The sequence below is a fragment of the Cetorhinus maximus genome, chromosome 30 (genome assembly GCF_964194155.1).
Source record: "Cetorhinus maximus chromosome 30, sCetMax3.hap1.1, whole genome shotgun sequence".
Lineage (NCBI taxonomy): Eukaryota > Metazoa > Chordata > Chondrichthyes > Lamniformes > Cetorhinidae > Cetorhinus > Cetorhinus maximus.
The window spans coordinates 4,010,021-4,027,576 of NC_135908.1; the positions used below are offsets into that span (position 1 = coordinate 4,010,021).

At 45.7% G+C, this 17,556-nt stretch overlaps 1 protein-coding gene across 1 annotated transcript in view; it reads left to right on the forward strand.

Moving 5' to 3' along the window:
* Nucleotides 1-7,722, forward strand: part of LOC144669928 (sorbitol dehydrogenase-like) — an 81,546-nt gene extending 73,824 nt beyond the window's left edge. The window contains exons 7-8 of the mRNA XM_078532210.1: nt 1,864-1,985; nt 7,473-7,722. Coding sequence (XP_078388336.1) covers nt 1,864-1,985; nt 7,473-7,722 — 372 coding nt within the window. The remainder of the gene's footprint in view (nt 1-1,863; nt 1,986-7,472) is intronic.
* Nucleotides 7,723-17,556: the final 9,834 nt, after the last annotated feature.

Here is a 17,556-nt window from a genome sequence, read left to right on the forward strand (position 1 = left end):
CTAATGGGTTTGAGAGAATTAGCCTCCTTTACTTTTAACACTCCTCTTAACCTAGATAAGAAGAACACGCTAATGCAAGATGCATGCTCACACAGATCACTTCACAATAATTTCTGTTCACGCGTATTTACAGTGAAAGTTCTATGTCCTTATTAATAGGCAATATTGAATTAAGACTGATGGGGACAATAACATAGCAGTTATGTTACTAGACCAGTAATCTAGAGATTCAGGCTAAAGTCTGGAGACATGAATTCAAACCTGACCATATCAACTGGGGAATTTAGATTCAGTCAATTAAATAAAGAGGGACTAATGGTGACAATGAAACTACAGCAATGAGATGAATGACTCAGTGTGTTCTCCTGCATTTGAACTAATTAGTCTGTTTTTTGGTGGGTTTTGCATAAGGCCCGGGCATCAGGAGAGCTTTTCTTTGATAAATTTTATGTGTGAACAGGAGCCAAATTTCAAAAAACTACTGGATCATCGTAAAAACCCATCTGGTTCGCTGTTGTTCATTAGGGAAGGAAATCGGCCGTCTGTACCCAGTCCGGCCTACACATGACTCTAGACCCACAACAATGTGGTCGACTCTTAACTGCCCTCTGAAGTTCCTCAGCAAGTTGTGTTCACAGAAAGTGGCTCACAGCCAAATCCCAAGGGGCACATAGAGATGGGGAATAAATGCCGGGCTTGCTAAACAGCGCTCACATCCTGCAAATGAACTAAAAAAACATTGCTGCAAATGTTGAGGGACAAGCGGTCAAAGCTTTTCATCTTGCACTCATCAGGACAGATTCGCAAGAATGCCAATTGTAAAGGGAACAACAATTTATACTGCATGAGAAGAGAGTGCTGATTGGTTGGCAAGTGGACTCTAATTGGTAGAGGTGTTGCCATGGGGAATGCACCAGGGAACAGTTAACTGCTGAGCTTTTGTTTTAATTCATACCAAGCAAGTTAAATAATGTGGGCTGGATTTTATGGGGCACTGTGGTCCCTGAACACCCTGCCACCACCACCCCTTCCGCCACCCCCCCACTCAGCTAAATCGTCAGTTGGGGGAACCCGCTCAGGATCCAAATGGCTGTCCTGCAGCAATTTAATGGCGGGAGCAGTGTTAATTCCTTTATAAGGAGAGTCTTTCTCCCCCGCCCACCCCACCTCAGTACGAATCCCCGCCTTAGAGAGCCGCTGGCCAATCAGATGGCTGGCAGATCTGTAGTCCCAGCAGCGCCACCCGAGGGCAGTGGCCATTGCTGGGAGTACAGAGGCAGTCCCACAAGTTGGTTGAAAGATTTGCTGATCAAATCTTGGAAATGTCCCGAAGCGAATCTCTGTCAAAGCGAAGTCATTTTCTGTGATGAATTGCAGCAGCCATTTCACACATAGCAAGACCCTGCGAGCCGGAGTGAGATGAATGGCTAAGTGTGTTCTCCTGCCTTTGGGAGAAGTTGTGCCTCTAATAGGCCCAGGGGACCCACAAAGGAGGTTCCCTCCCTTCTCGCCCGCCACCAGCCCATATGGGCTTCCCGGTGATGTGGGGCCTCCCCCTGCCGCAGCTAAAATACTGTGCGGGGTGGGATGAGACCCTTAGGTGGCCATTAATTGGCCTCCATAAGCTCAAAGGCGGGAGGGTCACCCAACGCCTCCCTTGGACTCCATGAAATTTCAGACAGGTCAGCGGCAGGAGGGTAGGTGACGGGAAGGCCACCCACTGGATTTTCACCTGCCCCCACCTACAAACCCCCGAAGGGGGCACCGTAAAATCCAGCCCAATATGTTCCGCGGACATGCCTCTTGTTCTTTAGGTACTGGAACAACTTAGCCCCGTATCTCATTCTGTTTTGCTTTCAACAGGCTGTAAAACCTGGTGGGATGGTCGTATTGGTTGGCATGGGACTGGTTACAGCAAATATCCCTGTAACGCAAGCAACAATGCGAGAAGTGGATATCCGGGGGAGCTTCAGATACGCAAACACGTAAGCCCTTAAACTCCATTTACAGTTTACACTTTACAGACTCCTTTGATCTGACCTATGTAGGGGCTATTGAAACGAAAGTGCGTAAGATTTTATGTACCGGGCACTGCAACAGCAACAAACTAATTTATTTCATTCTATGTTTCATCAGAATTTAGTTTTTCCCCTCATTCCAAGTTGGTTGGAAGATTTGCTTTGAATGATCAGATCTTGGAAATGTCCCGAAGCGAATCTCAGGTCATTTTCTGTGGTGAATGCAGCAGCCGCTTCACACATAGCAAGACCCTGCGAGCAGCAGTCAGATGAATGACTCAGTGTGTTCTCCTGCATTTGAACTAATTAGTCTGGTTTTGGTGGTCTTGCATAAGGCCAGGACACCAGGAGCGCTTTTCTTTGAACATAGCGTAGAATAAATTTTATGCAAAGTGTGAACAGGAGCCAAATTTCAAAACCTGCCTCTTAATCCCCACCTGAGCCAGCAGATGAGTCCATGTTTGAATGTCTCTGGCACCTCTGACAGTGCAGCACTCAATCAGTCCTGCACTGGCCTATCAGCCTGGATGACACACTCAAGTATCCAGATTGGGTTTTGAACCCACAACCTTCTGCCTCCGAGGTACCACCTGAGCCAAGCTAACAAGCTTGGCTCAAAACGTCAACCGTTACAAAGAGAACACAACAATCTTCCAGCCTCAAGTAAGCCCATGAGATGGCTACTAACGCTCCAATTCATTTGGTGGCTGCGAGATTTGCATGATGCATAGCATTGAGATGGAAATTTAAAACCACTGACAAGTGTGGTGCAAATATATTAACTATTTCTGTTTGCTTAGGCCATATCCCTAGATGAGTTAGTTGTACTTTGTTAGCCCATCAGTATTGATTGCCAGTGTTGTATTGGGTTACATCTGAGAGGGGGCTGTCAAAAGAGGGGTAATTTCTGTGGCGACAAACGTTCACAAGAGATTGTGCTGCAGTTTGGGGGAGTACAGCACATCGAGGCACTGACAGGAGGAAATGAGGCATCACCTGAGACTGGTAAACCCAAACCATAAGACTCAGTAAAAGTCATGGGGTTTATTGCAGGTAGCTGGCTTGGTTCAGCTATTGGAGAAATGTTTGTGAGGCATTCTTGAATGGAATGGGAGGAATGAGCTTTCATTAATATTAAAGATATAGATAATACTAATACATTCAAGCCATGCAGCAGGCAATTTTAGATATCTGATATGATTGATAGATGGTTTTGACCCATAGCAGAGCCCTGCAGGCATCTTACACAGTAGAACCTCCACCTCTAGACTAAGACGTGAGGCGATGGATCAAAGCAAGAGAGATCACCATTTCTTCAAAGGGGAATGCAGCGCGTGAGAGGAAATTGGAGACCCATTCGTACAACTGCACAGTCAGCATGTGAGATTGGCTAAACCTGATTGATTGGGCCAGTGCTGGGGTTTCTCTCATTTCAGGACCATGCGTAAAAGCAGAGCAACTCAAAGTGCAATATCCCCCAGCACATTTCCAAATGGATGAGATGAGGTTTGAAAGGGAGATACATCAACTTTCCCCACAGCAAACTGAGCTCCTTCTTAGGAACAAGGAATGGCCTGCCTGGCTTCAGATTCTAGAACACACTTGCGATCAGACCTATTAAAATTAAATATTTATTCTCAATTGCAAGATGGATTCAAGTATTCTTTTTATCCGCGCGCTGAGGGAATTTCCTTGCTGTAATAGTCTTTATTTTTGCCAAACGCATTCATTTCTTTATATGTTTGACATTTTGGAAGATTTTCAGAAGGTTTTCTCCTTCAGCAATCTCTGCTGCTTTGTGGGAACGAGAACTTAACTAGGAGAATGCTGGACTGACAATGAGGAACAAAAAAAAGCTTCATTTGTGGAGGTTTATCCAGAAGGCATATTGAACAAGACAATCTTCATCTTCACTCATCTCAGATGATTCAAAAATCTCTATTAATTCCTTGCGAACATTTCTGAGTAGATTTATGACAGCCTAATGCCATTGATCCATCTACTAATGTGTCAGGAAGATATAATGCTATTAGAATTTATTGTAAAATAGTGGTATCTGTGTCTATATGTATGTGTGTGTGTCTGTGTGTGTGTGAGGCTTAATTGGATTAAAGGCAGCTGATCTGAAGGCTTTGATGTAAACATGGTAACCATAAGGGAAGTTTAGAATGTAAGGTGGAAAAGGACATTTGCATTTTTAAATAAACCAGACTAGATTGTTTTCAAAGGAGGAGTGAAATGTGTCACCTAGCCAGGTGAAATTTAGAAACAGTGGGCAGGATCTTCCTGTTGGCGAGCGGGGGTGGGGCCCGCTCGCCGATGCGTAAAATGACGCGGGGTGATGTCGGGTGGAACTCCCGAAGTCACCCCGCGTCATTTCCATTTTCAGGTCGGCGGGGGCATAGCTGAGTCGGATGCGCTCCCGCCAACCTGTCAACGACCTATTAAGGCCATTAAGAAACCAATTCAGCTCATTAATGGACCTGCCTGTCCAACCTTAAAAGGTTGGCGGGCAGGCCGGGAGCCCAGGCAGGCTTGTGAAAAAAACATGAAACATCATCCACTGGCGAGATGAGGTTTCATGAGGGTATTTAAATTTTAATGAAAGGTTTAAATAAAAGTTATGGATGTGTCACATGAGGGGTCATGGCAGGGAAAAATTTTAAACTCCTTTATTAAAAGTTGAAAATCTGAGCCAATCTCCCTGAGGCAGCACTTAGCCTCAGGGAGATCTGTGCACTATTTTGAACGCATGCGCGAAAGAGCGCACTCCTGGGAATCCCCACCTCACCCGCACAGGGAGTGCATAGAGCTTCCTGGTGAACGTCACCCTGGGGGGGGGGTCTTAATTGGCCCGCCCATGTAAAATGGTGATGCGCCCCCAACTGGGGCACCAACTGGGAACCTGCCCACTTGCACCCACTCCCGCTCTTCCCCCCCACAATGGGGGGGAAGATTTTTCCCAGTGTGTTTATTTTTCCCAGAGATTATTGGTAAAATTAGTACTATGAGAGATTTTTGTTATTAGAAGGGTAAAGTCCAAAGACATAGTGAAAAAATGGGAATTGGCATTCAAAGGGGAAAATACATATAAAGGAGCAAAGGCTGTGTGTAAGGGTGGGCATTTTAAGATCTATAAAGTGTGAAAAGCCTTCAGCATCTGTGCCTCGAACTGCTGTCTCCAACAAACCAAAGCTAAGAAAACTCACATTGAATTGGATTGTTCAGGATACCATGTTTCTTTGCCTGGGTCTTTTAGAATCTATGTGTCTTATTGTTGCCTAGCAAAAGTATAGCTGGGAGCTAGATTAATTAGGGGATTTAGAAGTTATCATGGTAGCAATTTGTATATCTATGTATGTATTTAAAATCATTTCTTCTATTAATAAAGGTTTAATTTAGTTTAGTAAGGAACCTATAAGATGGTGGTCTTATTACTACTGAATTCAAGGCACCTTGAAATTTATACAAATTGCAAAACAAGTTGTGGCAGTTGTTTCAAGTTTCCCTTTGGGGGTTTGAACAACTCAGCGCTTATGATTGGCTATACCATAACAAATGCCTCAGTTAGTGTGATGGCTGAGAGAGTCCATGTGTGTAGTACCCCCACAATGCTGTTGGGAAGGGAGTTCCAGGATTTCGACCTTGCAACAGTGAAAGAACGGCAGCATAGTTCCAAGTCAGGGTGGTGTGTGGCTCAGAGGGGAACTTGCAGGTGGTGGTGTTCCCATGCATCTGCTGCTCTTTGTCCTTCTAGATGGTAGAGGTTGTTTGTTTGGAAGGTGCTGTCGAAGGAGCCTTGGTGAGTTGCTGCAGTGTATCTTGCAGATGGTACACACACTGCTGCCACTGTGCATCGGTGGTGGAGAGAGTGAATGTTGAAGGTGGTGAGTGGTGTAAAAAGCAAGTGGGCTGCTTTGCCCTGGATGGTGTTGAGCCTCTTGAGTGTTGTTGGAGCTGCACTCATCCAGGCAGCTATCACAATATTCTATCACAATCGTGACTTGGTGCTTGTAGATAGTGGACAGGCTTTGGGGGGTCAGGAGGTGAGTTACTCACTGCAGGATTCCCAGCCTCTGACCTGCTCTTGTAGCCACAGTATTTATATGGCTGGTCCTGTTTGGTTTCTGGTCAACGGTAACCAGGATGTTGATGATGGAGGATTCTTTGAGGGTACTGTGAAGGAAAAATGGAAATGTGTTTAACTTTGTGGATAAAGTGCATCACAGTTGACTTGAGAAAAAGTTGCATTTATATAGCACTTTTCCCAAGATATCCCAACAGCTGGTGAATTACCTTGTTTATTATTGAATTCCTCCACTATTGTGGAAACACAGATGCTAATTTACACAGTACTTCTCTCAAGTCCCCACAAACAACAAGGTGATAATGACCAGAGTCAACAGGCAAACTTCCCTGCTCTTCTTAGAAATAGAGCCAAGAATAAATCTGCCTGAGGGCAGACAGGGCCTTGGCTTAATGCCCCCTCTGAAAGATGGCGCCTCCAACAGTGCAGCATTCTCTCAGTATTGGTGATGGAGAGGTAGCCTAGATTTTGTGTTCAGGTGTCTGGATTGGGATGGCTGCCCAATGAGCCTTGAAACGCCCTTAATAGAAGGGGGTTATATTTGGGGAAGCTGCAACTGTAGTGGGTGCACTTCCCACCCATGTGCAGTTCCAGTGCCCGTATTAATGATATAGCCCACATTCCTATTCCACATATTTTTTTTATTCATTCATGGGATGTGGGCCAGCATTTATTGCCCATCCCTAATTGCCTTTGAGAAGCTGGTGGTTGGCTGCCTTCTTGGACCACTGCAGTCCATTTGGTGAAGGCTCTGGGCATGTAAAATCCTGGAGTCACCCGGTAAGTGCATCAGATTTGCTTCCCTAAAGGGAAGTAATGATGGTCATCATAAGACTTCGTTTTAGTTCCAGATTTTTATTGAATTCAAATTCCACCATCTGCTGTGGTGAGATTCAAACCCAGGTCCTCAGAGCGTTACAAACAAATACAGAAAATGCTGGGAAAGCTCAACAGGTCCAACGGCATCTGTGGAGAGAAAAAAGAGTTATAGTTTCACGTCTGTATGACTCTTCTTCACTCTCGGACTCGAAACGTTAACTCTTTTTTTTTCCCTCCACAGACGCTGTTAGACCTGCTGAGTTTTTCCAGCATTTTCTGTTTTTGTTTCAGATTTCCAGCATCTGCAGTATTTTGCTTTATCCCCAGAGCATTACCCTGGGTGTCTGGATTACTGGTCCAGTGACAATACCACAATGCTACCACCTCCACTATACTATCTACTATGCCGAATCTCCAACAATCGTCTTTCTCCATCCCCATTACATTTACTACCTGTATGTTTAATTATGAAATACAAAAAAAGTGTAGGGTGTGCAGCACTGTGAAAGTGATCCCTGGTTTGTTACCTCTCCCTCTTGCTCTCCTAGATGGCACACAGCAATCGCCCTGATCGCTTCAAAGAAGGTGGATGTCAAACCTCTGATCACGAATCGCTTTGCACTGGAACAGGCCCAGGAAGGATTTGAATGTGTAAAGAAAGGAGCTGGAATCAAAGTGCTTCTGAATTGTGAACAGCAGCAGCAGCAGCAATGCCCATCACTGTGCCCACAGCAACAATGTTCCCAACAGCAATCACAATGCCAGACAAGGCAGTGTCCCCAGCACAGCTTCTTCTGATTGTTTTGTTTGCACAATTACAGTTTTGATCACTGTAAAAGTAATGTCACCCAGCCAATTCTCCTTCTGCAATAAACACTGTGTATGACTGCATCGCAAGACTTCTCTTTGTTCAAACTATGCTATCCCCTTGTTTTGTGTTCACTCTACATTGCGTTCTCCCTTTCCACAGATACAAAGCAAATAAATTCAGGACCTGTGAAGTTTACAAAAAAAAAAAATCATAGCCTCTTTGTTAGGCGGTAACGCCACCTAGAAGTTCCCCTCCAAGTCACTCACCATCCTGACTTGGAAATATATCACCGTTCCTTCACTGTCGCTGGGTCAAAACCCTGGAACTCCCTCCCTGACCCACATGGGGTACCTACACCACATGGGCTGCAGCGGTTCAAGAAGGCAGCTCACCACCACCTTCTCAAGGGCAACTAGGGATGGGCAATAAATGCTGGCCCAGCCACATCCTGTGAATGAATTTTTTAAAAAAACAAAAAAAAAATAACATAAGTACGGTCCTGAGTGCTAAGCATGGGTCTGGGCAAGTTAAGTAGGGAGAAATTGTTCCAAATGGCGAAAGGATCCAGAAGCAGAGGGCACTGATTTAAGGTGATTGGCACAAGAAGCAACAGCGACATGAAGAAAATCCTTTTACGCAGTAAGTGGTCAGCCTGAGAATGTGGCAGGGAAAACTTCAATCGAGGCATTCGAAAGAGAATTGAATAATGGCCTCAAGAGAAAAAGAATTGCAGGGGCTAAGGGGAATAGGTGGGGGATGGGACCAGTTGAGTTGCTCTTGCAGAGGGCTGGCACAGGCATGAGGGGCTGAATGGCCTACTTTTGTGACGTATTCACATGTAATTGAAAATCCAAATGATATGGAAGGCCAGGAAACTAACTCAAACCTCTTAATGATGTCCCTCTCCTCCATTAACTTGCGATGTTTTATCTTTTCATGATTCTCCTCTTGTTTACAGACTGTTCATAAAATCATGAAGTGATACAGCACAGAGGAAGGTCATTCGAGGCATTGTTCCTGAACCAGTTCTTTGGAAGAGCTCTCCAATTACACCCACGTAACTCCCACCTACTCTCTCCCACAACCCTGGACATTATTCAAGCATTTATCTCGTTCCCTTTAGAACCTAACATTGAATTTGCTTCCACCACCTCTTCAGGTGGCCCATCCCAGCCTGGGCCAAAGATGGTGATGTAGTGGTAATGGCACTGGATAAATATTCTAGTGGAGCCAGGCTAATTCTCTGGGGACATGGGTTCAATTCCCACCACAGCAGCTGGCGGAGTTTAAATTCAATTAATAAATTCTGGAATTGAAAGCTAGCTTCAGTAATGATGACCATGAAACGATCCCCCTTTTTTTTGAAAAATCCCATCTAGTTCACTAATGTCCTTTAGGGGATAAAATTTGCCGTTCTTACCTGGTTTGGCCTACATGTGATTCCAGACCCACAGCAATGTGGTTGCCTCTGAAATGGCCGATAGCAAGCCATTCAGTTCAAGGGCAATTAGGGATGGGCACCAAATGCTGACCTTGCCAGCGCCACCCACATCCCATGAAATAATAAATTGGTAGACTCCCTATCTCTGTGCTAGAATCTCTGGGTTCAAGTCGCACTCCAGGACTTGGTGACCACAGAAGGAATGTGCATGATGTGACTCAACAATCAGCTTGCCAACTCTTCCAACACACCCTCATTATTCCCCAGAGAGGTTAACAAGTGTGTGTAAAGCTATGAAACAAAAACAAATCTGACCTTCTCTCTGCTTGACCCCATCTTTCTCTGTTTCAGCATGGCTCTCTCCAGTCTTTCTCTCTGTTGCTAAATGTGGCTCTGTGGGTAATACTTCCACCTCAGAGTCACAAGGGTTCAAGTCCCACTCCTGGACTTCAGCACGAAAATCAAGGCTGACATTTCAGTGCAATACTGAGGGAGTGCTGAACTGTCAGAGGTGCCATTTTTCCGATAAGACATTAAACTGAGGCCCTGTCTGCTCTCTCGAATGGACATAAAAAGATCCCGTGACCAATATTTTGAAGTAGAGCAGGGGATTTATCCCCAGTGTCCTGGTCAATATTTATCCCTCAATCATCATAAGAACATACAGGATCCTGAGGGGGCTTGACAGGGTAGATGTTGAGAGGATGTTTCCCCTTGTGGGAGAGACTAGAACTAGGGGACACAGTTTAAAAATAAGGTGTCTCCCATTTAAGATGGAGATGAAGAGAAATTTTTTCTCTCAGAGGGTCGTGAGTCTATGGAACACTCTTCCTCAGAGAGCAGGAGAGGTAGGGTCATTGAATATTTTTAAGGCGGAGGTAGATAGATTCTTGACAAGAGAGTCAAGGGTATTGGAAAGTGGCATTGAGATCACAAACAGATCAGCCATGATTTTATTGAATGGAGGAGCAGGCTTGAGAGGCAGACATCTTAGGCCTGCTCCGAATTCGTATGTCTGTATGTTCATTACAGATTATCTGGTCATTATCACATTGCTGTTCGTGGGAGCTTGCTGTGAGCAAATTGGTTGCCGTGTTTTCTACATTACAACAATGACTTACACTTTAAAAGTACTTCATTGGCTGTAAAGCACCTTGAGATGTCCAGTAGGTGTGAAAAGGGCTTTTTTTTTTTGCCTTTCTATATATTTCAGTCGAATTTATTTTTGTTGTGTTTTGCACTCTCTCTCTTTCTCTGTCCAGCTTCCTACTTCTCTTCAAACTTTGCCCATGCATTTTACGTCTTTCTCAGGTCGATCTCCTTTCCACAAATTTCTCACTCTTACAGTGACCCCTTGTAAAAACAAAAATACAGGTGGTGGAGGTCCCTGAATGGGTGTACAAAATAAATTTTGTAAAGCCAAAAATAATTTGCAAGAAAATTTAAATTTTGTCATTGGTCCATGGGAACAGATAGGTTTTGGAACGTGCAGTAAAGATTTTTAATGGTAATTTCAGATACAATGAGATGGATCTGCCATAGGTAAAGATTAAAAAATTAGGTGGTGTAAACACTACTGCTCACCGATTGCAAGTGTAGAAATAATGTTCCACTCTTACCAACTGTAATTTAGTAGTTTTTTTTCATCTGGAAAATATCTAAGATCACATGAAATACAAAACGTGTTGCTAAAACAGTGGCTTAAATGCTTATGCTTTTGGCACAGAGGTTGGCACACCAGAATTTGCGGGTGAGGAGCATTAAAAGAGAGTTTCTGTGGAGGCATTAACTGGTGCACTGCTGGAGAAGGCAAAAGCTCATATGTCTAACCACATTGCACCAAACCCCACTGTTGCTAGGCTGCCTTATGCCACTGATTGGGCTGCTTGATGCATTTCAGAGTTTCTCTTTTGATGGTTAATGTGTGGGGTAGGGTGGGAGGTGGAGGAGTGGTTGGGTAAGGAGGCCAAGAGGTCACAAACTCAGCTAACCTGAGATGTAATCTAAAGTCAGCCACCCCCTAAATACTAAACAGCTGATTCAATTGCTGCCTCCTGCATGCGGCAAGACCTGGGCAACATTCAGGATTGGGCATATAAATGGGAAGTAACATTCGCGCCACACAGTTAACAGGCAATGACCGTCTCTAACAAGAGAGAACCTAACCATCACCCCTCTGCATTCAACAACATTACCATCGCTGAAATCGCATTATCAAAATCCTAAGGTTACCATTGACCAGAAACTTAACTGGACCACCTATATAAATATTGTGGCTAAAAACAAAAAACTGCGGATGCTGGAAATCCAAAACAAAAAATAAAAAATACCTGGAAAAACTCAGCAGGTCTGGTTGAAGGGTCATGAGACTCGAAATGTCAACTGTACTCTTCTCCGCCGATGCTGCCAGACCTGCTGAGTTTTTCCAGATATTTTTTATTTTTTATTTTTTGTGTTAAATATTGTGGCTACAAGAGCAGGTCAGAGGCTAGGAATCCTGCGGTGAGTAACCCACCTCCTGACTCCCCAAAGCCTGTCCGCCATCCATGTGGCACAAGTCAGGCGTGTGATGGAATACTCGGCACTTGCCTAGGTAAGTGCAGTACCAACAGCGCTCAAGAAGCTTGACACCATCCAAGACAAATCAGTCTGAGCCGCATCCTATCCATCACCTTGAATATTCACTCGCTCCACCAACCAGTTCATGGTGGCAGCAGTGTGTACCATCTACATTGTGCACTGCAGCAACTCACCAAGGCTCCTTCAACAGCACCTTCCAAACCTGCAACCTCTTCCACCTAGAAGGACAAGGATAGTAGATGCAACGGAACATCCCCACCTGGAAGTCCCCCCTCAAGTCACACACTATGCTGACTTGGAGCTATATCACTTCACTGTCGCTGGGTCAAAATCCGGGAACTCCCTCCCTAACAGCACTGTGGGTGTATCTACACCACAGGGACTGCAGCTGTTCAAGAAGGCAGCTCACCACCACCTTCTCAAGGGCAATTAGGGATGGGCAATAAATGCTGGCCCAGCTGGTAATGTTTGTATCCCAAGGACAAATTTAAAAATGAACTTGCTTTCTGGGGTCAGATTCCTCCAGACTGGCCCCAAGATTGGTCTACCACTGTAGCATTTAATGAGGCTTCTTCAGAATCTTTCACAGTTTTCCACTAGGGCAGCCCTAAGGTGAGTATTTGATCCCTTTATTTTTTTTTAAAGCAGCACAAAAGTGCTTTTGCAAAAATCACAGGGACTTGATTTTTGCTGGAGAGATGGTTTCTAGCTCTGCATTGTTGGGGGAGGCGATGGCAAAGTGGCATTATCACTGGACTAGTATTCCAGAGACCCAGGGTAATTCTCTAGGGACCGGTGTTCAAATGCCTACCATGGCAGATGGTGAAATTTGAATCCGACAAAAATCTTGAATTAAAAGCCTGATGATGACCATGTCAAATGCCCTTTAGGGAAGGAAATCTGCCGTCCTTACCCGGTCTGGCCTACATGTGACTCCAGACCCACAGCAATGTGATTGACTCTTAAATACCCTCTGAGCAAGGGCAATTAGGAATGGGCAATAAATGCTGGCCTATCCAGTGATGCCCATATTCCATGAACAATTTTTTAAAAATCATCTCCAAGTTCCCCTCACCAATTGACATATGTGTTCTGAATTGGACATATATGCTCTTGAGCATCACTGAGTGATTATCATGGCATCCCCTACCCAACGGTAAGAGAACCTTCGCCAATTGGACTACTTGGTCTCAAGAAGAAGGCCCAACAGTACCTATCAAAGGTGGACAATAACTGCCAGTCGGTCAGTGATGAACACACTGATTTTCCAAAAAAAATTTGAGAAATATTAGAAAATAATATTAGGAAAATATCAGAAAAGTATTAGAGATGCTAGTTAAACCTTTGATTATTTCACCGCTTTTTGAATCAAGATTGATATCGGTGGCCTATATGCTGACTTGGCATCTTGTGGGCACCTTTTTCTCAAATTCAGAAAGACAGGTAAAGTGACTTGAAAATAAAGTCAACATCAAATAAACATTAAAAAGCGACAGGAGGATAAATTTTGGGAGGAGAATGATGATAAAGAGAAATTTGAGGGTGCGTTTGGTGGCGTGAGCAGACAATATCGGTTTCACGACAACGTGAAACCAGTTTGCGATCGTCCGCTCAGCCAACATCAGAAACCTCATTGTAACACACCCAGCATATCATTATTAGGCCATCCCATCGGAATCATCCCCTTCTCCCCCATTGGATCATCCACCCACGTCAGCGGGAAAACACGCCGATGTTTTCGACAGTTGCACATAAGCGACGTGCACCTGGCGAGATGCACTTCACTCAGGACTTTGAGGTTTGTCTGCCTACCTTGCTTCGGGCAGCACTTGCAGTCATCAGCGCCAGGTTTCACAGGCAGCACCACATCACTTTTAGGGGGGCTCATGAGCAGGTCTCTACCTACCAGATCAGCCATAGGTGGGGGGCTTTTCAATGTCTGCAGGGCTAGGGCTTGCTAGGGGAAGGGGGAGAAGTGGCCTCAGGCAAGGGAAGAGAATGCAGGACGAGGGCTGTACGGGTGAAGATGGGTATCCAAGGGTGTGTGTGGGGCACAGGTTGATCAGTGCAAGTGGTCTCAAGATGGTGCAGATTGAGGAGTCAGTCTCCAGGGGAGATGAGGCCAGATGGACATGTGAGGGTGTGTGTGTGAGACTGGGTGGTGATGTCCCTTGAGCTGGCAGTGAGTGAAATGCCAGTGAATGTGTGATGGGCTTGTGAGTGTGTGAGTTTAGAGCGATGAGATGGTTGCCTTACCTTGGCTGCAGGGATGAGATCATTCATCCTCTTTCTGCATTGGATGGCCAACCTCTTCTGTGCAGCATTGGCACTGATCACCACTGCCATCGCCTACCAAGCCAGAGTGGTAACGCAGCTGTCCCTCCTGTGGCCAGAGCAGGGGTAGAGGACATCACAGTGGGGCCTGCACGGTGTCCAAAAGGTGCTCGAGGGCTGCAGTCTTCTTGCCTTTCGGGGCCATGTCTTGTTTGCTGCAGCCCTGGGCTGGAAGCACTGAGCGCGGCTGCACTTTAAATGTGGTGCCAGGCGTGATGAAGCAGCGAGGGGATGGTGTGTTGAGTAAATCAGAGCCTGCCCACCATGGAAACGGCGAGTTTCCCGGGAATGCATAAGCAATGCGGTGGGTTTGGGACGATACGGCGTGAAAACCCACCATCGCGGCCGGCAGGTAAAATGTCGTTTTACCCGCCCGCTACCGCACTCATTGCAAATCTGGGACCATTCTGCCCACAGTATTGTGACTGGGCAGCCAAGTCCGGAAGCAATCACTGGGCTTTTCTGATGATGATGTGGAAATATGAATTTCAACAGAAGAGGGAGTCCTCTTCCCCTGGAATTAGCCGCAGTGTCACACGGGGACAAACACGGAAACAGAAATACCTGGAAAAACTCAGCAGGTCTGGCAGCATCGGCGGAGAAGAGCACAGTTGACGTTTCGAGTCCTCATGACCCTTCAACAGAACTAAGTAAAAATAGGAAAGGGGTGAAATATAAGCTGGTTTAAGAGGGGGGAGGTCGAAGGGTGGCGGGGGGTTGTTGGGATAAGCAGCCAGTGATAGGTGGAGATAACCAAAAGATGTCACAGACAAAAGAACAAAGAGGTGTTGAAGGTGGTGATATTATCTAAAGGAATGTGCTAATTAAGAGTGGAGAGCAGGACAAGCAAGGTACAGATAGCTCTAGTGGGGGTGGGGTGAAATAAGACTAAAAGGGCATAAAAGGTATAGATAAACGATGGGTGGAAATGCTTCGGTCTGTCCGCAAGCATTACCCAGACCTCCCTGTCGCTTGCCATTTTAACACTCCACCCTGCTCTCATGCCCATATGTCTGTCCTTGGCTTGCTGCATTGTTCCAGTGAAGCTCAACGCAAACTGAAGGGTTTGTAAATGAAATCAATTTTTTCATTAATGTTCCTTGACATGTCCCAGCTCATGTGACACTGTCACACGAGGGGTCATGTCTTACAATATTTTCTTTTCTTTATTTAAATTTTTAAACCTTAAACTAATCTCCCTGAGGCACCTCTGTGCCCCAGGCAGATTTCTGTGCACATGCGCAAAAGAGCGCAGGCCCTGACTCAGGGAAACCCCTCCCTCGCCCGCCCGCACAGGGAGCGCTCAGCGCTTCCGGGCACACATCACGCTGGGCTGGCCCACCCACGTAAAATGGCGGCGTGGACCCGATTGGGGGTGCTGATCAGGTTCACGCCCGCTCCCACCCACCCCCGCACAACGTCCCCCCCTCCAACAGGAGGAAGATTCTCCCCATAAGCATTTAAACTCTGGGCAGCAGGTCAACATATGGGTAAGTATGCCAGTGTGTACTCTAGCCAAGATTGGTAGGAACACAGGGCCAGGAGTAGGTCGTTTGGCCCCTCAAGCCCACTCTGCCATTCAAACAGATCACAGCTGATCGTCTACCTCTACCTCTACCATTTCCCCCCCACCGTCTCCATATCCTTTGATGTCGTTAGTCTCCAGAAATCTATCAATTTCTGTCTTGAACATGTTCAAGGATTGAGCTTTCACAGCCCTCTGAGGTAGGGAATTCCAAAGATTCACCACCCTCTGAGTGAAGAAGTTCCTCCTCATCTCAGTCTTAAATGGCCTATCCCCTTATTCTGAGATGGCTTCCCCTGGTTCTCAACCCATCAGCCTAGACATCCTACCTACATCTACTCTGTCACTCCCTGTAACAAGTTTCAATGAGATCACCTCTCGTTCTTTGAAATGTCAGAGAATGCAGGCCCAGTTTCCTCAATCTCTCCTCATAAGACAATCCTGCCATCCCAGGGATTAGTCTGGTGAACTCTGTTGTACTCCCTCACGAGTATATCCTTCCTTAGGTAAGGAGACCAAAACTGCACACAATACTATGGGTGAGGCCTCACCAAGGCTCTGTACAATTTCAGCAAGACATCCTTATTCCTGCACTTCAACACCCTCAGGTCTTTATGCCTGGGAATACTACGTGTAATAAGAGGCTGCACAGGATAGTGATCCTACATGCCTTGCATCCCCAGCTCCAATTCCATTATAATTTTTCAGAAAGTAACTTAAGACATTCAGGGCATGGAAAATTTGGAGAAGGAAGAGGAGGATGAAACAGAAGACTTGGTTCCAACTCAGAGTTTGTGCCCAACCCTTCTTCCTTTTTTATGATTTATATTTATTCACTTGCTCAAAAGCAGTTGCAGAGAGAAAACTGTTGCTACCAAGGCGGCATCGAAACTCTTTGCCCCTCTTTTCCAACTCTAGGTTATGTATAAGACATGGATTTGGTAGCTGGGGACCTACCGGAAGAAAGCACGTCTGAACAGGTACCAGTGTTCAAACTGATCCTGCTGACTCCAGATACACAGAAATGTGGTTGGCTCTTAACTGTTCCCTGGCCTAGAATGTCGCTCAGCCATATCAAAAAGGCTTCCTCTTCTTGAGTTCTCAGCCTGAAAGTAGATCTGACCCACAGTGCCAAGGCCACCAACCATGGAATGGGTAGGGCAAGGAGCCAGGTCCTAAATCCAGCCCAGCAGGAACAAGGATTGAACCCTGCGCTGTTGGCACCGATCTGACCCACACCACACCAACTGTCCAGCCAACTGATCCTCCAAGAAGTCCCAGTTGCTGTGGCAACATACACTTTTCCATGCACACTGTAGTCTGGAGCTATGGCTAGTGATGGTAGAGGCTTCAATTTTCTTTCCATCGCATGGTTCCACTCTTACCACCTGCCATTGGTGTGTTGGAAGGATTTACAAGTTGACACTCAACCTGTTTGGCCTCATTATGGACACGCCTTCCGTGGCCATCAAGTCTGGGGGTGGGACTCAACCCCAGAGCTTCTCTCTCAGGGGCAGGGACACTACCCACTGCACCACAAGACCTCCTCAAAAAAACATTACAGAAGACAATAATCCACATGGACTGCAGTGATTCAAGAAGGCAGCTCATCGCCACTTTCACAAGAACAATTAGGGATGGACAGTAAAAGCTGCCCTTGACAGTTACCCCCACATTCTATTAGAAATGCATTCATAAAAATCACCAGCTCACTGCTGGATTTTGAAGGCTGTGCAGTTGATGATTCACAGAACATGGATGAGTGGGACTAAGTTGCAATGACATAGGGAGAGCAGGAATCCAGGGTTTAGGAAGGACAGCTCCGGGTCACTCCCTTTTATTCATGATTTGCACTCACAATCTTAAGGCCCACCTTAAAAAAAACAATGGGATGCTTCCTGAGCATGCAGTATTGTTCCAGGATTGAAGAGCGTGTTGAGT